This window comes from Acomys minous (genome assembly GCF_964271855.1).
Source record: "Acomys minous genome assembly, chromosome: 5".
Classification (NCBI taxonomy): domain Eukaryota; kingdom Metazoa; phylum Chordata; class Mammalia; order Rodentia; family Muridae; genus Acomys; species Acomys minous.
Window position 1 is genome coordinate 83,134,758 of NC_140494.1, and position 22,542 is coordinate 83,157,299.

Sequence of the window (22,542 nt, forward strand, 5' to 3'; positions counted from 1 at the left end):
GGGACACATTTGCTCCTGGCAACACCTTCATTCTACGTCGCAGAAGATGATGGGCATCAAAGAACCTCCACTTGTAGTTTGCTTCAAATGTGGCAAAACTGCCCACTGGGGCGGGGGTGGGGTGGGGGGGGTGGGGGAGGGCGGGTAATGCCCTTACCTCGACTGCAGACTGCAGGCTGTTCAAACTCTTGATAAGCAAGGACACTGGAAAATTGACTATCCAGCTTTGCAGAGACAAGATAGTCCAGTTCTACAAAATTTCAGCTTCACAGAAAAGTGTGTCAGATATTCTGGGCCTGCAGGCTGAAGATTGGATGCCCCAGCTACACAGAGAAACCTCTGGTGACTGTCCACATAGCCAGCAACCTCTGTCATTTCTATAGTTTTTAAAGCTGCTTTCTCTGCACTTCCTGTTTTCTCAGGTAATATTTATCCTTCTCAGGTCTCTGCTGGGGCCGAAAACTACACAGTTATAGTCTTACAGTTTTCCTTATTAACATAAAAGACAAAAGCTTAAGTTTTTTTAAAATCTAAAAAAATGATTTAGGGTCTAAAAAAGTGTTTGGTTAATAAATGCAAACTATGATAAAGCGATTTAGGTACAGAACTTTGGACTCAATAGGATATAATTGATAGTGGAATACTTTCTCTAAGGTTGCCAAGTACAAATGTAAATTTAATTCTTACCTTATAATTCTTTTTTTTTTTTTTTTTTTTTTTTGGTTTTTCGAGACAGGGTTTCTCTGTGTAGTCTTGGCTATCCTAGACTCGCTTTGTAGTCCAGGCTGGCCTCAAACTCACAGCGATCCGCCTGCCTCTGTCTCCCGAGTGCTGGGATTAAAGGCATGTGCCACCACACCCGGCTCTCATAATTATTTTTTTAAGATTTATTTATTATGTATAGTGGTTTTTGCCTGCATGTACTTCTGCAGGCCAGAAGAGGGCACCAAATCTCATTATGGATGGTTGTGAGCCATCCTGTGGTTGCTGGGAATTGAACTCAAGACTTTTGGAAGAGCAGACAGTGCTCTTAACCTCTGAGCCATCTCTCTAGACCCCTCATGATTATTCTTATTGCATATAGTGTATTAATGTTAGAGAAAGGGCTATATTTTTTAGCAAAGGGGGGAAATGTAGTGAGAGATTTGGTTTCTTTAAAAACCCAGTTATGTTATATGAATATGTTTTTGTTTAATCCCAAATGTGGGATATGGGGCTGCATAAGATTTCCCACAGCAGTATACTATTTGCCTCATGTGGGCTCTGAGAGGGCCATGATCTTTGTCAGCTGTGGATAGTTTAATGCTGGAGACTGAGAGGGTATAAATTCCAGAGCCCAGAGAGGGATGGGGGGGTCACTTGAAGAAAAAAAAAGGCTGCTGCTGTGGACAATCTGAAACAGCTTCATATCTCACACTTGGGATTAAAACACAAACATATTGGGTGTGGTGGCACACGCCTTTAATCCCAGCACTCGGGAGGCAGAGGCAGGCAGATCGCTGTGAGTTTGAGGCCAGCCTGGTCTACAAAGCAAGCCTAGGGCAGCCAAGGCTACACAGAGAAACCCTGTCTCGAAAAACAAAACAAAACAAAAACAAAAAAGCAAAAAAAGCCGGGCGTGGTGGTGCACGCCTTTAATCCCAGCACTCAGGAGGCAGAGGCAGGTAGATCACTGTGAGTTCGAGGCCAGCCTGGTCTACAAAGCAAGTCCAGGACAGCCAAGGCTACACAGAGAAACTCTGTCTCGAAAAACCAAAAAACAAAAAAAACAAAAAAAACCAAAAACCACAAACATATTCACATAACATAACTGTGGGGTTTTTTTTGTTTTTTGTCTTTTGTTTTTAAGAAACTAGAACTCTCACTACAGCAGTCAGTTCAGGAACTGGACAAGAAAGTTAGCAAAGTGAAACAGAAATTCAGCAAGGAAGTTGGACAGAGTGGTGCATGCCTTTAATCCCAGCACTTGAAAGGCAAAGGCAGGCAGATTTATCAAGTTCCAGGACAACCAGAGCTACAGAGAGAAACCCTGACTTGAAAAACAAACAAACAAGAAAAAGGCAAGGAACTTGAGATTTTTACAAAAAGAGAAATATTAGAAACAAATTCTCAGTAAGTAAAAAAAAAAAAAAAACCAGTGGCAAGCACCACTAGTATATCAAAAGAATATCAGTTATTGAAGATAAAATCAAGGGAAAGCCATATCCTGACATCAAAAGAAAGAAAACATACACACAATTTTCAAGAACTATTGGAGATGAAAAAAGAGACAACACATGAGAAACTATGAGGAATGCAAAGCTAAGATAAAAACTAACAGCACAGAAAACATACCCAGTTAAATTATATCAGAATAAAAATTCCACATCTGGGGAAAGACGTGGACAGCTACACACAAGAGACTTATGTACTCCTGACAGAGACGACCAGGGAAAGCTTTAGGCTGGGCAAGATGGCGCAGCCTCAAGTTTTCCACCAAAGCTGATGAGCTGGTATCCAGTCTTTGGGACTCACATGATGGAAGGAGAGCTGACTCACACAGGTTATCCTCTGACTGCCACATGCACACCATGGCATGTGTATGCCCACAGACACCAGCCAATCAATCAGTGTAATCAATGGGCTTGGGAAAATAGCTAAGTGGTAAAGACAGCTTACTGCTCTTGCAGAGAATCCATACTTGGTTCCCAGCAGCCATATCTAGCAGCTCACAGTTCTATGGTACCTAACAGCCTCCTCTGGCCTCCGGAGGCAACCAAACTTGTCTGTAAATGCCCACAGAGACACATAACAATCAGTCTTAAAAAACAGTTGAGCATGGTGGTTCATGCCTTTTATGCCAACATAGATAGTCAAATACTTAGCAGTTTCCAGGACAGACAGACAGACAGACAGACAGACAGAGACCTTATCTCAAAATAAATGGGAAAAAAAACATCAAAAGGAACTGTGACTTGAAGCATTTATTATATTCCTTAAATCCATGGGGTTTCCTACAACTCAAATATTTTCATGTACTTGAATTGAAATAAGTGAAAACCTTTCCCACATTACTAACATTTGTTTTTCTTAACTGTCAATTCACATGTGAATATTAAGGCTAGTAGAGTATATAAAAGCTTTCCTCCCTTCCATAAGTGTGTTTATAACATGTTATATATGCATATTAAGACATGTTATAAAGGCTGTTTGCATGGGCTATAGAGGTGGCTTAGCAGTTATGTAGTTCCCCATTACCACAGATTATACAGTCAACTTTCCCATGTTTGGGGAAGCTGCAGAGGTCAGAACATCTGGAGTGTAGTGAATACACCATGCCATGGGAAAGCTACCTCTACGATCATAGTATCTCCCCTGCCAGGTATTTTTTTGTCAGATTGTTTGAGACACTGTCCTAGTTACTGTCTTATTGCTGTGAAGAGACACTGCGACCAATGCCATTTTTAAAGAAGAGTTTACTGGACGGAGGCTTGCTTACAGTTTTAGAGGCCAGTCCATAATCATTACGGTCGTGAGAAGACAGGTTCGATGCTAGAGCAGTAGTTGAGAAGCTTTACATCCTGATCTGAAGGCCGCAGGTGGGGATGGGGGGGGCGGTTGGCATGGGCTTCTGAAACCTCAAAGCCCACCTCCAAATCTTTCCCAAACAGTTCCACTAACCAGGGACCAAGCACTCAAGCATGAGCCTTTCTCGTTCAAACCACCACAGACATCTCAGCCTCAACTTCACCATGCCAAGGGTGACCTTGAACTGCTAGTCCTCCTGAGTGCTGGGAAGCCAAGCATACACCACCACATCCAGCTTTATTTCTATTTTGAGACGGGATCTTATGAAATCTAGGATGACTTCACAAACTCAGGATGTAGCTGATACTGGCCTTGAATCCCTGATCGTTCTGGCCTCAAGCCCCTGGGATCACATTAGTGTGCCATCATTTTCATGCTGTCTTTTTAAGATTTATCCATTCTTTTGTGTGTGTGAGTGTTGTGTATGTTTGTGTGCACCGTGTGAACCTATGGTGGCCCCCAGGAGCCAGAAAAGGACATCAGATGACGTGGGACTGGAATTACAGACATGATTGTGGGCCACCATTTGGGCACTGGGAACCAAACGCAGGCCCTCTACAAGAGTAGCAAGTGCTCTCAACTGCTAAGCCATCATTTTAGCCCCACCCCTTGGTTTGATTTTTAAGATGGGATATTGAAGAAAAAAGAAAGACACGACCTTGCTATACAGTGCAGGCCCTTAACTCCTGCTTCCACTTCTCAGACTGTAATATTATACAAACAGGGGCCACCACTCAGACCTGCTGTAACTAAAGCTTTCGGGCAAAGGGTTGTTTGTTCGTTTGATGTATATGAGTGATGTTTTGCATGTACATCACAGGCCAGAGGAGGGCACCAGGTCACATTATAGATGGTTGTGAGCCACCATGTGGTTGCTGGGAACTGAACTCAAATCCTCTGGAAGAACAGATAGTGCTGAGCCATCTCTCCAGCCCCCTAATCTAAAAGTTTATTCGTATTTATCAATATGTACATTTGATAGAGATGATGCAATAAAGTAACAGGCCAGGGAGCTTAAAGATGGTTATTTATTTCTTCCAGTTCGGAGGCTGGAAATCAAAGCTCAGCATTCCTCAGGTGGTGTTCTTCACTGGGGTGTCAGAAGCACCTGCGGTAGCCATCTGTCTCTTTGTGCAGAAGGCTGCCTGAAGCCTCTGCACAGTGCTCTGTGCCTCCTGCTGCATCTTAACCTTCTGAGAACATCACTCTGCCCTAACACACTCACTGCCACTTCCCTTTTATTCTTTTTACTTTATACATGTTTTGCCTGCGCATGTGCACTCAAGTGTACGCTGAGTGCTCACAGAGGCCGGAAGAGGGCACCAGATCCCCGGCAGTTAAGTATGGTAGCATGCTGCCATGGGAGCGCTAGGAAACTGAAGCAGAGCTCCTCTGCAAAGGCAGGAGGTGCACTGTTTGAGTCATCTCTACAGTATCTCATTTTAATTTTTAAAACGTAATATTATCACGGGGCATGCGCACCACAGCATTCATGTGGAGGTCAGAGGGCAGCTTTTAGGAGCCAATTCTCTCCTTACAGTGCGGGATCCAGGGACAGAACGGAGACAGTCAGCATTGTATGGAGAATGCGTTTGTCTGCTGAACCGCCTCATCAGTCCTCATTTGAATTCTTTAAAATTTTGTTTAGTACTGTGGTATATTGGGAGAGTGGGCAAAAACAAGGAGGTCAGAGCACAAATTTAGGCACTGGCTCTTCTTCTACCTTGCTGAGGCAGGGTCTCTCTTGCTCTTTCTGCCGCGCGGCATTCTGCAGCCTCGCTTCCCTGCAAGCTTCCGGGGGACTCTCCTGCCTCAGCCTCCTATCTTGTAGGAGTGCTGAGAACGCAGAGGCGTGCCACTACACCTGCCTGGCTTACATGGATATGGATCAAATTCAAGCGGCCAGACATTCACGTCAGGTGTGTTTACCCAGTGAGCATCTTGCCAGCGTCCATTTAAAAATCTTTCTGACATGGAGTATTTGTGTTGCCCAGAACGGCAATACAGCACTGCTCCAAGCCATGCGTATAATTTGAACAGTTTCTCTCCAGTGTGAGTACCATCATGTCTTCAACCTAAACTAGAAGCAAACAAGGGCGGTCTCACATGGCTCGCGGCAGCTAGGCTTCTCCTAGTGAGCTCTTTCATGTCTCCGAAGCGAGCGCGGGTGACTGTAGGCTTTTCCACACTGCTGACACTTGTAGGGCTTTTCTTCAGTGTGAGTGTGACTTACTTCATGAATTCTGAAGGAGCTGGGACAGATGAAGGCTTTCCCACACTCCTTACACTCGTAGGGCTTCTCGCCGGTGTGGGTTCTTTCATGTATCTGAAAGGAAGTAGCATGGCTGAAGGCTTTCCCACACTGCTGACACGCATACGGCTTCTCTCCGGTGTGGATTCGCATGTGGATCTTAAGGTGGGTGGAGTAGTTGAAGGCCTTCCCGCATTCCTTACACGTGTACGATTTTTTGGCGTTGTGAGTTCTCATGTGATTACTGAGACATGAAGGGTATCCAAATGCTTTCCCACAAATCTTGCACTCACAGGTCTTCTCTTCAGCGTGCATTTTCAAATGCCCGTTAAGATTTGAGGAAATAGCAAAGGCTTTCCCACATTTGATACACACAAAAGGCTTTTCTCCTGTGTGGGTTCTGATGTGCTGGATAAGTCGTGAGGACGTCAGGAAGGCCTTCCCGCATTCCTTGCACTCATAGGGCTTGTCTCCGTTGTGAGACCTTACGTGTATGCTGAGGCCTGAGTACTGAGTGAAGGCTTTCCCACACTGACTGCACACGTACGGCTTCTCTCCAGTGTGAGTTCTACCATGTATCTGAAATGAATTGGAGTAATTGAAGGCTTTCCCACACTGCTTACACTCATAGGGTTTCTCTCCAGTGTGGGTCCGCATGTGGATATTGAGATACGCAGGGTATCTGTAGCCTTTCCCGCACTCCTTACATCTGTAAGGCTTCTTTGCGTTGAGGGTTTCTATAAGCACAGCAAGTCTTGAGTTTAGAAAGTTTCTCCCATATTCATTACATTCATAAAGTTTGCCTGCGCCGTGAGTTCCCCTGTGTGTCTGAAGGTGTGACCGGTTAATAAAGGACTCCCCGCAGTCACTGCACTCAAAAGACTGCTCTTGCGTGGCAACCTTCTGATAAACTTTAACTGGGGTCACACAGGTTTCTTCACTCTGGTGGAACTCAGAAAGTTTCTCACTGGCATACTTTTCCTTCTGAAGCATTAGAAAGTCTTTTCTGGACTGACTACAGTCATAATTATCCTTTGTAGCTTGAGATTTCTTATGCGTCGTAAGGGGTGAGAGCTCACTGGGGTCTCCATACTGCATGCACTCCCAGAGCTCCCCTCCTCTCTGGCTTCCTGCCTGCTGAGAGACGGATAAACAACATTTCTCTGCAGCCAACTGGTAAGGCTCTAACCATTTGACAACAAAACATTGTAATTCTAATTATTTTTCACTACATGCATACAGTTCATCTTCTTTTAACTACTTTTGTTTTGGTTTGGTTTGGTTTTTTGGTTTTTCGAGGCAGGGTTTCTCTGTGCAGCCTTGGCTGTCCTAGACTCCCTTTGTAGACCAGGCTGGCCTCGAACTCACAGCGCTCCGCCTGCCTCTGCCTCCTGAGTGCTGGGATTACAGGCGTGCGCCACCACGCCCGGTCTTAAGCGGTGTGATTAAACGCTTACCACAGAACGCTGTGTCATCTGGTCTGAAGAGAAAGCCGTGATCTGTATGAGCTCTGGAGCAGCGCTTCATCACACATTGCGGGCACAACTTCCTATGACTCCTTCAGAGACATTTATTTGCTCTGGCGTATTATCTGCTTCTCTCAATGTCTCCTTTAGAGGAATTCCTAGCTTTCTCCCACCAAAGGCTTCAAGCATGTCAAGTAGGTGTGTCTACAAGAGACACATCTCTAGCCTCTAGTTTTCTTTGAGAATACAAATAAAATACATTTTTTATTCTTACCGTCCGCATCCCATTGGGTATGTTACCACTCAAAAAGTCCGGCTGGAAAGCTGAACATTTGGTTTCAAGCTGCATTTTCCATTCTGAAGTAAAACAGAAAAACAAATGCAAGAGTTTGGAGAAAGAAATGGAGTTTTTTTTTTTTTAACAAGAGTTAAAAAAAAATAGGGCTCATTTATTTTTATTTTGAATTGTAGAAAGTAGAAAGAGATAAAGGTTGGTTTTGGGGGGTTGTTTGTTTGTTTGTTTGTTTGTTTTTGTTTTTTGGGTTTTTTGGTTCTGTTTTTTGAGACTAAGTAGACTAGCCTTGAACTCACTACATACTCACACTGCTGTCTCAGCTTCCTGCATAGAAGGATTTCAGGAATGTGCCACCATGCCAGGCAAACGTAAAGACACCGGATCAAATTTTTAGATCATATTAAAAGTTGATTCAGCTGGGCAGTGGTGGCGCACACCTTTAGTCCCAGCACTCAGGAGGCAGAGGTAGGTGGATAGCCAAGACTACACAGAGAAACCCTGTCTCGAAAAAAAAAAGTTGATTCTATAAAAATTAAAACCGATGGTAAATAGAAATTGTCAGGGAAAGAGAGTAGAAAATTTCAAGGAAAAGAGCATTTTTCGAAGCAATAAATTTAAAGAAAGGTGTGAGTAGACGTGAACTAAAAGAATATTGGGGCCGGAGCAGTGGCTGAAGGGTTAAGAGCACTGACTGCTCTTCCAGAGGACTAGAGTTCAGTTCCCAGCACGCACACAGCAACTCAAAACTGTCTGTAACTCCTGTTCCAGGGAATACACAGCACCCTCACACAGACATACATGCAGATAAAACACTGATGTACATATAATAAAGAAAAAATTTTAAACTTCTTCCTTCAACCACAGTAATTCTTAAAAAGTGTTCAAAGTTCTGAGATAAAGTTTGTCTTGAAGCTGGGTGGTTCAGTGGGCAAAGTGCTTATTGTAAAAGTGTGAGGAACTGAGGTCAGAGCCGCTGAGCTCACATCAGGCTGGGCTTGAGAGCCTGTGTCTGTGATTGCAGTATATCTATGACAAGACGGGAGATGGAGACAGGGAAGTCCCACAGAGTTTGCCTGTCTGCCACATGAGTGACAAAGACACTGTCAAACAAAGCAGAATGTGAGGACTGACACCAAAGGCTGCCTCCTCTGTGGCCAACACACGTAATGTGGAAGCACATGCATATCCCATGTACAAACATCATACACAAACATACAAGGATCTTTTAATCATCCTCTCATTTACTTACTGAGTGTATGTGTGTGTCACACACACACACACACACACACAGACACACACACGCGCGCGCGTGCGCACACACGCACATGCACACTGCAGCATGCATGTAGAGGTCAGGGGACTTTGGGAGTCAGTTCTCTCCTTCCACCATGTGTGTTCCAGGGATTGAACTGAAATTGTCAGGCTTGGCCGCAGGTCCCTTTACCTACTGAGCCGAGCCATCTCTCCAGGCCAACAAAACGGTTTGGTTTTTATTTTAAGTTTATTTCAGCTGCAAACATATGAAACTTTCATTAAGTAGGATTTCCATGAATACTGACCTGGGAAAACTATCTTCTGGTCTGTACTAAAGTCTTCTTGTTCCAACCAAGAGATCAACCTGGGTTTGGTGAGCTGACACCCTGCCACAAGGTAAGACGCATTGGTGAAAAGGCTCATATAGAAAAATGACAGCACTTCCCAATGCTCAGGAATTATAATTTGGGGGGGGGGTTCTCTCCATTTTTTTTTTTTTGAGACAAGTGGGACTATATAGCCTGGGGTGGCTTCAAGCTCATAGAAATATTCCTCTTTCGGCCTCTCAGGTGCTTGGATTCCAGAAGTGTGCCACCAAACCTGGCTAGGAACTAGAGTTGTGATGATAACAGAGAAACTATTTTCAAGGGTCTAATAATGCAAGAGGCACCTGTCTGTGCCTCTAAAATTTAGTTTGTTCTGGAGCCTAAGACTCCAATTAACTTAGTCACATACATATTACAAAGCACTAGAGCTTTCTTTCTTTAGTACTGGGGATTGCACATGATAGGTAGGTGCTGGACCACTGAGTCATATCTCAACCCAGGACTTTACCTTTTTTTTCCCTAAAGATGTATTTATTATTATGTATACAGTGCTCTGCCTGCATGTACACCTGCAGGTCAGAAGAGGGCATCCGATCATATTATAGATGGTTGTGACCCACCATGTGGTTGCTAAGAATTGAACTCAGGACCTCTAGAAGAGCAGTCAGTGCTCTTAACCTCTGAGCCATCTCTCCAGCCCTCAACCCAGGACTTTACTTTTATTGAAACAGCAAATCAGAGAATTCCAAAAAAGAGATCTTTGTTCCTATGGGGAAGTTAACTACAAGTTCTTCATATATAGCATTATTCATCACAGTCATCAAGATAATTAAATTTCCAATTTACTTATTATTTTGTTTGTGTATATACATGCTCGTGTATGTGGGTGTGCTTCTGTGTATGTAGTGATTAACAGTAAACCTGGCCTCTCCATGAGGCTAAGGGTCTAACTCAGGTCCTCACGCTTGAGCAGTAAACCAGCTTACTTAGTGAGCTCTCTCTCCAGCCCCTTCTCTAATTAAATGTATGTATTTGTGTTAATGTATGTGGTATATGTTTATGTGATCCATGATATATGATACATGTGTGTGCAGGTGTGCATGCCTATGCTCACATGCAAAAGACACAGGAGGGTGTGGAGGGCCATTTTCTATCACTCTGTCTTCCTTCTTTAAGGCTTGTGCCTTAAATCCCGGGATCCTGGCTTGCGTGTTCCAGCTGGGCCCGCAGCCAGAACATGTCAGTGAGCCTCACTTCACCCTCCCCTCAACTCCACACTAGGATTACAGGCTGCAAGGCCACACCTGGCTTTTTACACAAGTACTGGGATCCTCAGCGCAGGTCCTCAGAGTTGTGAAACAAGGTCTCTTCACCACTGAACCATCTGTCAAATTCCAAGAGAACTTATTGACCCACAAACGATATGAGATTTTTACATCGAGCTTTCTGTTTTTAGTTTATCAAATGTGGAGAGGAAAAATATACGCTATCTTTTCAGGGGTGGGGGCCAGGGTTTCAAGGACAGTGTTTCACTGCACAGCTGGCTGTCCTAGAATTTGCTATGTAGAACAGGCAAACTCAGAGGTGCACCTGCTTCTGCCTCCCAGTGCTGGGACTAAAGGCATGTGCCACCACACCCAGCAAAATTACAAAAGGAGACCTCGGACTTTTTCAAAACCACCTCAGTAGATTAAAACACATTTAGGGTGGTATACACCTTCAATCCCAGCATTCAGAAGGCAGAGACAAGAGGCAAGTTTCTGTGAGTTGGAGGTCAGCCTATTTTAGATCTCAAGTTCCAGGCCAGCAAGGACTACAATAATAATCCTCTGTCTAGACTATGGATTTAGGGATGGAGCTGTGTCGTCCTCAGAGCTACCATCACCGTTCCTGAAGCACAGCCAGCCGGTCCGTGAGGGCTACAGGCAGCAACAGCCGTCCTACCCAGGGTGGCCACGTTCTGGTAGTTCTCCAGCATCACGTCTCTGTAGAGGGTTCTCTGAGCTGGGTTTAGTGAGGTCCACTCCTCTTGGGTGAAGTCCAGAGTCACATCCTCAAAGCTCACCGACCCCTGAAATATTGCAGACATGCTGGTTTGAACCAAGTAAGATCTCTGTTAATAAACATGGGAGGATGAAGAAGTGGGACCCAACATCTACAGAAAATTCCCTGGCTTCCAATTCACTTAATAGGACAGGTTTTTATCATAGATATTGTCAACTTGACGCAAACCTGAGTGTCTCTGAAGAGGGAGTTTCAACTGAAGAACTGCCCTCATCAGAGTGGGCTGTGGGGGCGTTTTCTTGGTTTCTGATTGATGAAGGAAGTCCCGGGCCACTGTGGGTGTTACCATGCTGGACAGGTGGGCCTGGGATGTGTAAGACAGGTAGCTGAGAGAGCCACGGGCATGAGCTAGTAAAGAGATACCACCGCTGGTGTCTGCTTCAGTTCCTGCCTCAAGCTCCTGCCTTGGCCATGATGGATTATCATCTGAGAATTGTAAGCTGAAACCAACCCTTTCTTTCCCTTTCTTTCTTTGGTCATAGTGTTTAGCGCAACAATAGAAGGAAAACTAAAACAGGCTCTATCTTCCAGAAAACTTGAGCAAAAACTAGATCCTTGGGTGAGGCTCTGTTTGCTTTAAATGGCTCTAAATATAAATTAACCAGAGGAAACTGCCTACAGGTAGGACATTTTAAGTGTGCGTGTGTGTATGTTGTGTGTGTGTATGTTTACCTGATAATTTGTCAGGCAGCCAACCAACATCCTTTCTGCTGATACTTTTTCTTTCTGCAGGTGGACTGAGTCCCCTGAAAGGCCTTATGGAAAAAGAAAGAGGTACAAATACTCAGTTGATCAGAATTCTCATTCAAGAGCCCAAAAGTCATTCCGCCCCACTACAAAAGCCTTATGTGACCCCTCTGACTCTATACTGATCTCTCGCTCCCTCCTATTCTCCCCTCGCTCTCCCCTCTTGTTCTGTGTCTCTTAATCTATTTCTCTCCTTTGTCTCTCCCTCCCTTGTTCCCTGCATCTGTCACACACACACACACACACACACACACACACACACACACACACACACGAGTGTTCTTTCCCACTCCCACATACCATAGAATGCTGGGACAGCCTGTCCCATCTACAACCTGAAGAAGGAAGGCAGGCACGCTGCTTGCTAGGATAACTCTATTTATTAATGACAACTTCATTTCACAAGTAAAGAAGCGTAAGCCCTGAAAATGTTGCTTTATCAGGACTGGGGCTGTAGCTCAGTCAGTACAGTACTTGCCTCATGTGTGCATGAAGCCCCAGGTTCCATCTCAGCATAAAAATGGGTGTGAAGGTGCATACCTGTCACCCCAGCCCAAGAAATGGAAGCAAGAGGATCAGAAATTCAAGGCCATCATCAGTTGTCTAGAAAATTCACGGCCACCAATGGGCTGCATGGGGCCCTATCTCAAAAAAAAGAAAAGTGCTGAGAGATAGTTCAGTGGCTAAGAACACTGGCTTCTCTTCCAGAGGACCCAGGTGCAATTCCCAACAGCCACATGGTGGCTCACAACTGTCCAGTCCCAGAGGGTCTGACACCTCTTCTGGCTTCTGTGGGCACTACACATACGTCAGGCATAGACATACATTCAAACAAACACTCATACATGAAAAAATAAGTCTAAAACAAAAAGTGTTACTTTGCCACAATTATAAAACTTATGATGAAGACTGCACCTCTTCCCTTGTAACACAGTCCAGAGAAGTTACAGATATTCCTGTGGGCCAGCAAGTGGATGAAGGCACTTGCTACCAAGCCTGTGGGCCTGACTTCAATTCCAAAGAGCCACGTGGTAGACATGGTAGGAGAGAACTGACTCCTTGTGCTCTCTCTCTCTCTCTCATTCAGACACACACATACAAAGAAAGAAAAGGAAAGAAGGAAGGGCGTTCCTTTAAAATACAATGAGAATGATGGACGAAACACCCAATGTGCACTTCTGACCCCCCCCCACACACACACACACAAGCAAAACAAAAAAAAACAAACAAACAAAGCCCTCAGAGCACATTGCAGGTACTAGATCCTTGTACCTGCACTTGGATCGTGTAAATATGCCCTCTCTCCCTCACTGGCATGGGCTTGAGGAAAACTCATATTTTACTGAATATCTCCTCAAAGAACTACCGTTTTGCTTTAGATTTCATGTGTATGAATGTTTTGCCTGCACATACCTCGTGCCCACAGACGTCAGAAGGTGGCACTGGATCCCCTGCGACTGCAGTTAGATAGACATGAGCCACCATTTGGGTGCTGGAAGCTGAACTGGGGTTGCAAGAGTGTGTCTAACATCTGGGCCATCTCTCCAGCCCTGAGAACTACCTTTTTAGAGGTTTTTTAAAAAAATAATTCTGCCTGCTTCAGCAGGACATATACTAAAATTGTAATAATGCAGAGATTAGCATGGCCCCTGCACAAGGATGACATGCAAGTTCTTGAAGCACTCCATATTTTTTTGCACTTGGAATATAATATATTAGAAAACAAATAAAAAGTAAAATAATCAGCAACATAAACTATCTTTGCCCAGACCACTCTGCTGCTATTATAATGCTAACTTGAGGGAACCTTAGGAATATTGATACTGAGAAACAGTCCCAATAGGACTTACCATGGGACGAATCAGGAGCTGCCATCCTGAAGCACACAAGTGTGTCTGAGTATTTCTTTCACTGGGGCTAGCATCACGTTAGTGCACAGTGGCACTCTATTGCCTGCTGTACACCACTATCAGCATTCCTGTAATATCGTCACTAGTTAACATGAATTACTTAGTCATCATCTGTCAACGGTCATACATAAAGTCTATGCAGGAAATACACAGGAAGACCACTAAACACAGTACTCTCCAAAACACGAATCCTAGTGATTCCTTGAAAAAAAAATCTATGTAGCAGACACTGTGCAAGGAGTAGGAGTGTGTGTGTGTGTGTGTGTGTGTGTGTGTGTGTGTGTGTGTGTGCGCACGCACATGTGTTCAATTAGTCATAATAACACAGTAGATATCACTGTTCTAAAAAGATCTACAGTCAAAATCAAGTACGATGCACTCTTTTAATGCCAGCCCTTGGAAAGCTGAGTCAGAGGGATTTCTTCGAGCTCAAAACTAGCCTGGGATACAAAACAAAACCTTGTCCCAAACAGGGAGGCTAGCAAGACGGCTAAGCAGATAAAAGTACATGCCACTAGATAATGTAAGCCTGAAAACTTGAGTTTGGTCTCCAGGACCCATGTGGAAGTAGAAGGTGGCAACCAACTCTATAAACTGACTTCTGACATCTACTCATGAGGTGACATGTGCACCCTTCCCCACATCATACATTACACACTCACAGGGAAAAATAGTTATAAAACTTAAAACGGAACAAGACAGGAAAGAATCCACATTCCTGAGGACTGCAGTTACAGGTGTTCACTGGACACCTGGTTTGACACATGAGCACTTAGATCCACAGCAAATGCTCTTAAACCCAACCATCTTTATGATCCCAAAATAATTCTTTTGTTTCCAGGTATATTTTTGTTACTGGTTTTTGAATCTGTTTCACGGGTGTGGGAGATGGAATTAGGGATCTCATGTGGAGCAGACAAGAGTTCAGCCACTGAACGATCTTTAAATAGTCCTTTAATGTGAAGATAACTGGGCAGGAGGGACCTCGGAACACAATGGAAGCAGGAAGCACCCTCAGCAACGTCGGGTAGGAAATACTGAACTCAGAACGCATGCCTTCTCCCCGGCACAGAGAAGGTTAGAGCACAGAGGGACACTACTCAATACCTATTTTCTGGGTCTTTTTCAGAGAACCATCTTTTCACAGTTTTTGTTTTGTTTTGGGAATTCTGTTTGCTTGCCTGAAGCAAGATCTTACTTTATAGCCCAGGCTGGCCTCAAGCTCACAGCAAATCCTCCCCTCAGTCTCTCAATCCTAGGATTGCAGGCGGAGACCACCAGCACCCCTACCTTACCTTTTCATAGTGTTTACAGTTTTCTTTTTTTTTGTAACGATTTACTTATTTGGTATATCTGAATGCTCTATCTGCATGTACACCTGCATGCCAGAAGAGGGCATCAGATCACACTATAGATGATTGTGAGTCACCATGTGGTTGCTGGGAATTGAACTCAGGACCATGACAGAACAAGGGCATTTGCTCAGCTATGTTCATAGCAGCTTTATTCATAATAGCCAGAGTCTGGAAAAAACTTAGATGTCCCTCAACTGAATAATGAATAAAGATATAGCATTTACACAATGCTATAAAAACAAGGAAGTCTGGGCTGGAGAGAGGTTCAAAGGTTAAGGGCATTGGCTGCTCTTCCAGAGGTCCTGAGTTCAATTCCCAGCAACCACATGGTGGCTCACAGCCATCTACAATTAGATCTGGTGCCCTCTTCTGGCCTGCAGGTGTACATGCAAGCAGAGCACTGTATATATAATAATAAAATACATCTTGAAAAAAAATTAAAAGCAAGGAAATCTTGAAATTTGCAGGCAAACAGATAGAACTAGAAAAGATCATCCTAGGTGAGATAATCCAGACCCAGAAAGACACGCATGGCATATACTCACTCATAAGTGGATATTAGCCACATAATACAGGACAACCATACTACAATACAGAGACTGATGCACCAAGGACCATGTATGATGTGGACCTAGACCCTCTGCTCAGATGTAGTAGATAGGCAGCACAGTCTCCTTGTGGGTCCCACAATATGGCGAGTAGAGACTACTTCTGACATAGACATTGGCGCCCACACACACACGATGACAGTTCCCCCTGGCAGGGCAGCCTTGCCAGGCCACAGAGGAAGAGGATACAGGTAATACAAATGAGACTTGATAGGATGAGGTCAGATATTAGGGTAGGAGTGCTCCCCTTCCTGAGTACTATAGAAAGGAGGGAGAGGGTATGAGAGGTAGGGTGGGATCAGGAGGTGATGAGGGGGCTACAACCCAGATGTAAAGTGAACAAATTTTTAAAAAATTTTAAAAAGGATAAAGGATGAAACAATTAAATAAGACAATAAAATACTGAGAGAAACCATATCCAGTTAACTTTTATTATATTGTTGAAACTGTTCAATTTCTTTACGTTATTTCTGCCCCAACTCATTGGATTTTTTTGAGACAAGGTTTCTCTGCGTAACAGCCCTGGCTGTCCTGGAACTCTCATTGTAGACTAGGCTGGCCTTGAACTCACAAAGATCCACCTGCCTCTGCCTCTTGAGTGCTGAAATTAAAGGCATGCGCCACCACACCCGGCCTCTGTTCATCTCCTACTGAATTTATACGCCACAGATGCATATGTTGGGGGGATGCTATACACAGAATTCTATGCTCTCTGCAGTTTGAGGCATCTCCTGACATTCTCAGAAAGTATGACCTACGGTATCTCCTCATCATCCATGAGAATATGGCTCAATGGGCGAGACACTTGCTGTGTAAGCATGAAGACAGTGAGAGTGGGTTCCTAGCACCCATGTAAAATCCAGTAGGTTGTCACGTGTCAGTAACCCCAGTGCTGGGTGTGGCGGGTGGGGCCAGAGACTTGCTGGCCAGCTAGTCTAGCCAAAATGGTGAGCTATGGTTGTAATGAGAAACCCTACCTCAAGAATTAAGAGAGGCAAAAGACACAGGTGTTGACCCCTGAGTTCCACATGTATATCTAAACACACAACATGCACAAAATACACAAGTAATTAAATGATTTTTAAAACACATTTATTAATAAAGAAAGCCTCTCCTGTAGGTAAGGGGACTGCTATATTGTTCATTTCACTCAACAGCTGACGATGGAGGGAGGGACCCAGTGAGAAAAAGACTCGTGTGAACGCTGCACACTGGGAATACTTCCAACATGGAAAATGTGAAAAGATAAGCAAACAGAAATACATATGTGGCTGACTGGGGCCCCCAGCTGAAACCAAAGCCACTATTATGTGTACTCCCAGAGTGTGGTAACATGAGTACAGTATGGTGATACAGAGTAGGAGGAGAACCAACCCTCCCAAGTTGCCCCCTGACTGCAATCCCCCCATAGTTGTAATTTAAAAATAAAGGACGAGTAAGTAAAACATGTTTCATTTTCACCCCTGTCATTAATAAGTGTGCCAACGCCAAAGCGATGGCTCAGTGAGTAATTGCCAAGCCTGAAAAACCCAGAGTTTTGTAACAATTGATTTACATAAATGTTGTGGCAGTATTGTACAAGCACATGCACACATGCGTACTTACACACACACACACACACACACACACACACACACACACACACATTAAATATAAAAACAAAGTGTGCCAAATGAAAATCTGGAAGATTCTTGGGGGCTAGAGCGATGTCTCAGAGGTTAAGAACACTGGCTGGTCTTCCAGAGGACCCGGGTTCAATTCCCAGCAACTACATGGCAGCTCACAACTGTCTGTAACTCCAGATAAATTTTAAAAAAAAGAAAAGAAAATAAAATCCTGGAAGATGTTACCAATGCCTTACTTGTGCTCCTAGAGAAAAGTGTATAAGGTTAAGATGCTGCCTGAAAGGACTGTGTGTGATGACAAAATCGCTGAGGAACCTTAAAGGAAGCCTGGAAAAGTATACTGGACTCATGCTGAAAGACTGAGGCACACAACAGCGAACCAGCTGTTAAAACAGGCACAGAGAGGCTGGTGAGATGGTCAGTGAGTATAGGGCTTGCCACGTGAGCCTGCTGACCTGAGTCCAATCCTCGGATCCACATCGAGGTGGAAAGAGAGAAGCAACTCTACCAAGTTGTCCTCTGACTTCCGTGCACACTGCCCCCGACACATACATTATGCACAATAATAGTAATAAATAAAAAGAAACAGACACTAAAAGGAATACATTTGCCAATATATATGTAAAAAATACATACCAGCTGTTGATTGAGTAGAGTAAGTAGCATGGGATCGGATTGTGGAACCGTAACCCTGAGGTGCAGTAATACTGCAGGATACTATCTATGACTCTATCTCATCCAAAATTTTGAATTTTGAATTTGATCAAAATATAGAACTTTATTTTATTATTTACTTACACATGACTAAAATTCATCACATATTCACTTTCTATTATTTATATTAAAATGCAAACACAGAAATATATCAATCTTAGCAGTCATGAGGCAGGACATGAGGAAGTAAGGGTTACATAGTGAATTCCAAGCCATGTAGGGCTACACAGCAGAAATCTACCTCAAAAAGCATAAATGAAAATGTGAAACCTGATAAATACACATAACCTATTACAATGCATTGCATTTCAAGCTCTTGAACGGGGCTCATTTTGAAATCATTAACTCAAGGTGGACACACCTGTCACAATGCTGGGGCGCCTGAGGTAGAGGGTAGAGTCCAAGGCTGCCCAACATAGCAAGAACCAGTAATAAAAAACTGAAAGTTGAAGTTAAAAGTTCCTTTATTTTACTCATTTGAGTATATAGCCAGCAAAAAACAAAAAAAACAAAAAAAACAAAAAAAAAAAAACGCTGCTTGGGGAAAGAGACAGGGGGGGGGAGGGAGGGCACAGAAGGGGGTGGGAAAGGGGAAGCCCAAAGAAACAACTATTCACCAGAACAAGATTACAAAGCAAAAAATAAAGGACATTCATAAAGTATCATTCCAAAAGCATATAAATCCAAAACAGATTCTAACTATGTAACACTGATGGCCTCCAACTTATGATTTCCTGCCTCAGTTTCCCAAGACCTAGGATTGCAGGTGTGTATCACTCAGTGACTTTTCCCAATGACTCAGTTTCCCCATCCCAGGATAACAGGTATACATCACTCAATGGCTTTCTTGCCTCAGATGCCCACGCACCAGGATTACAGGTGTATCCCCACTGTAAATAGGGCTTCTGAGACTACAGACTCATGCTCTTACTCATCATGAAATGACCAGGTGACTGCACTTTTTCAAAATAAATGCCTTGTAGTTACAACTTTAAAAAAAAAAAAAAAACTTTCTTATTTTCCCCAGAATAAGTTTTAAATAAACTTATAAAAGATTGATTCAGAAGTTACTGTACGAGAAAGAGATCTGGGGGAGAGGGGTGGTTAATAATATATATCAAAATAAAATGTACACTTGTCCTCTGACCTAGAACACACAACCTTAAAAGCTTACTCTGACAATACAGCTCCATAAATACAGGGAAGTGGGGGCAGGGACAGGACACTGGCCAACTGACTTAAGGCACTTGCAGTACAAGCCAGTCTATCTGAATTGGGTTATAAAAAAGAAAAGAACCAACTCCACAAAGTTGTCCTCTGACCACAACCATGGCCCCATCATTCAGGCATGAACATGCATACGTACTAATAAAACAATAAAATTTTTAAATGAAAAAAAAAAAAAGCAGAGACATGTATTCACTGCAAGTAGCTAATGTAAAAAAAAAATTAAGTAAGATGAGAGTTGGGGCACAAGACATTCCTCCTGTCCAACTATCAGCATACAAATTACGTTTTATTCAAAAGGAAAAACATCTGCCAAATAGTGTTGAGACTTTGGCTTGGTCCAAAGTGCTTGCCTAATATGCCCAAGTCCCCAGCTCTGATCCCCAGCACTGCAAACAAGCAAAGCCTTTGGAAGCATCAAAATCAGAATCACAAAACAAATGGATGCCTTCCTAATAAACTATAACCCAGTATGTAACATCTACAAAACCATCTGCCGCACAATCTTTTGGAATCTTTGGAGTTGGCCCTAGAAAAGTGTGGCCCCCAAATTTACCAGAAGCAAGCTGTGCCTGTTCACCCACCACTCAAGAGATGGTGCTAGGAGGAAAAATCCAAGGCTACCTGAAGTCTGAACTGGACACCCTGTCTGGAACATGAAGTGATACTTTACCTCTCTGTTGTTGGGACTGCATGTGTCTGCCACCAAGCCCAGCACAATACAGAAATCCTCCAAACACCCAGAAGCCTGGTTTCATTGTTATTGTTGTTTTTCTAACATTATGGAGATTTTTTGAATGTTCATAGATCAGATATCATATGGCATCATTTTTAATTTTCAACTTGTGTGTGTGTGTGTGTGTGTGTGTGTGTGTGTGTTGCTGGAAACTGAACCTAGGGCCTCACACACACTAGGCAAGTGTTCCTCCATTTGCCAACCAGTTTGTAATTTCCTTCCTTTCTTTTTTAGAGACAAGATCTTGTGTGGTTCAGGCTAGCCTACAACTTACTATGTGGCCAAGGATGACCCTGAATGCCTAATCCCCCTGCTTCTATCTGCTGCGTGCTGGGACAATAGAACTGGGAGCTACTGCACTCAGTTTATGTGGTACTAGGGATTTGTGACTAACAGGCAAACACTCTACCAACTGAGCCACGTACCCAACTCTACCCCTTAGTTTTCTTGATGAAAATCTAATAATATATTGCTTTCAGTAAGACAACGTCCTAATCTAGGTGATACATTACCAAATATTTAAGAGCCAAGTGTTGTATCTACTGTTACTTATTTGGAGACGGAGGTACAACTGGCCAGACTAGACTGGCCTGGAACTACGTAACTACCCTAACAGAGAAATCGTGTTCCTCCTGCTCTAACTTCTGAGATTACTGGTATGTGCCACCATGGCACCCCCTTCTCTCCCCCAGTTTCCGTCTTAGCAATAAATCACCATACAACATATTTATCTATTAGGGAAAAGAGCAAACAGACTGCTGCAAAGACATGAATGTACCACAACAGAAACTGGACCATCAACTATGCTAGTACATTTACAATTTTAAAAAAAAAAGAAATGGAGGGGGGGGGAATTGTTGGGGAGAGAGCATTAATTTGTCAATCTTCTTAATAGTTAATTCTATGATTTTTAATAATAAAGCTTCCCACGTTTCTTTTGTGAGGTTCACATTTTTAAGTAGTTGAGTGAGGAACAGGCCTAGGAATCAAGAGAAAACATGTGAAGCATGCACAAAGCCCTGGATTTGACCGCTACCACAGGGGTATGAAAGGGATGAAGAAACAAACTCAGGCCTAGAAACTTTGGATGTGGAGAATAGCTCACTATTATTGTTTGTTGGGTTTTTGCTTGTTTGCTTTTTAATACAGTGTTTCACCATGTAGCACTGGTTGGCCTGGAACTCACAATGTACACTAGCTAGCCTCAAATTCATAGAAATCCTCTTGCCTCCTGAGTGCTGAGATTAAAGGTCTGCACAGGCACACTGAGCTGGGTTTCTTGAATGGACTTGAGGTCTACCAACGTTTATACTCGCAATAAAGACGGACATTTTAAGTAACTAAGAAGTACACACACACACACACACACACACACACACACACACACACACACACTAAAATACAATCCAGCAAAATGCGTCAAGTTCTCACCCGAGACATTCATCCCTTCCTTCTTTTTTCTTTTATTTCTTTCTTTTTTTTTTAAGTAATATGGCCTTTTCCAAAAGCCACCTTTCATTAAGAGCTCACCAGACGCGCTGAAACCGCAAGGTTTATGACGATGGTCACTCCAACTACTCAGGCAAAAATTCGTTTCCTTTTGAGGAGAAAAACAAAACAGCTTTTGGAAAAGGGGAGCACCGTAGCTGTAGACATCGCCCGGACGCGCCCTCTGGGCACTTTCCCACCCTGGTGACTGATAGCCTGGGAAGCCTTAGACTTGGCCGCGCCCAGAAGCGCCCTGCCGTGGCGCACGGAGCAGGGCTCAGCACCCTCGTCTTTTATCCTCCCTCTCAACCTCCAGGTAGTCCTTGTACCACAGAACTCACAAAAGCCTCCCGCAACTCTTTAGAGAGGATAAGAACCGGAAGAGATGGTTGTGGGTGCTGACGTCACTTCCGCTCGCGCTCCGTTTGCTGCAGAGGTTGGGCTAGGAGCCTATTTTTGTTGAACTCAGAATTCTGGTTTCTCCGCATCTGAGGTGTTGTAATAACTTCAGAGCGGGAACTGGAGACCAACGTGGTCCTCGGGGACAAGACAGAATTAGAACCTAGGCTGGAAGTCGGGCAACGGGTAGGGGTGGAAGTAATCGGTGGCGCCCAAGCCCAGCAAGCCCTTTAACCACAAGGTTTCCAGTGGGTACTTAGCCCACAGGAATCTCCTCAGAAACATTTTTGCCCGCCTCCGCCGCCTTCTTAGACCCTTGCTTTCTAGAGCTCCCTAAATCAGGAGGGAGCAGAAGGCAGTCTCGATTCAATAATTTTATGGACCTCTCAGGGTGTTGGGATTGCTTTTGGTAGGTTACACCGACATAGGGTGCTTCAACACGTTGACCCTACCAGTCCATTCCACCAGGCTCAGGAGCCAATGAGAAGAATTTGAGATGTTAGAGGTTTC

The 22,542-nt window shown here is 43.8% G+C and overlaps 1 protein-coding gene across 4 annotated transcripts; it reads right to left on the reverse strand.

The window, feature by feature from the left end:
* Positions 1-1,926: 1,926 nt before the first annotated feature.
* LOC311598210 (zinc finger protein 426-like) lies at positions 1,927-22,015 on the reverse strand. 4 transcript variants are annotated; one of them, XM_084783215.1, is made up of 7 exons: positions 21,975-22,015; positions 21,676-21,742; positions 11,896-11,978; positions 11,104-11,230; positions 9,139-9,219; positions 7,559-7,641; positions 1,927-6,955 (listed from the first exon to the last, which is right to left on the reverse strand). In XM_084783215.1, the coding sequence occupies exons 3-7, from the start codon at positions 11,923-11,925 to the stop codon at positions 5,699-5,701; spliced, it is 1,578 nt and encodes a 525-aa protein (XP_084639341.1). In that variant the 5' UTR covers positions 11,926-11,978; positions 21,676-21,742; positions 21,975-22,015; the 3' UTR covers positions 1,927-5,698. The 4 variants fall into 4 exon arrangements, with proteins under 4 accessions (XP_084639341.1, XP_084639340.1, XP_084639339.1 ...); XM_084783214.1 differs by lacking the exons at positions 21,676-21,742; positions 21,975-22,015 and adding an exon at positions 13,821-13,922 and having other exon boundaries at positions 1,927-6,952; XM_084783213.1 differs by lacking the exons at positions 21,676-21,742; positions 21,975-22,015 and adding an exon at positions 13,821-13,921.
* Positions 22,016-22,542: the final 527 nt, after the last annotated feature.

Excerpts from the sequence above, each read along its gene's own strand:
- LOC311598210 (XM_084783213.1), bottom strand. The coding sequence starts at position 13,845 with ATGGCAGCTCCTGATTCGTCCCATG. Across the intron at positions 11,231-11,895 it reads GCTGCCTGACAAATTATCAG|GGGTCGGTGAGCTTTGAGGA; the intron begins GTAAACATACAC and ends GCAATATTTCAG. Across the intron at positions 7,642-9,138 it reads CCAGAAGATAGTTTTCCCAG|AATGGAAAATGCAGCTTGAA; the intron begins GTCAGTATTCAT and ends GTTTTACTTCAG.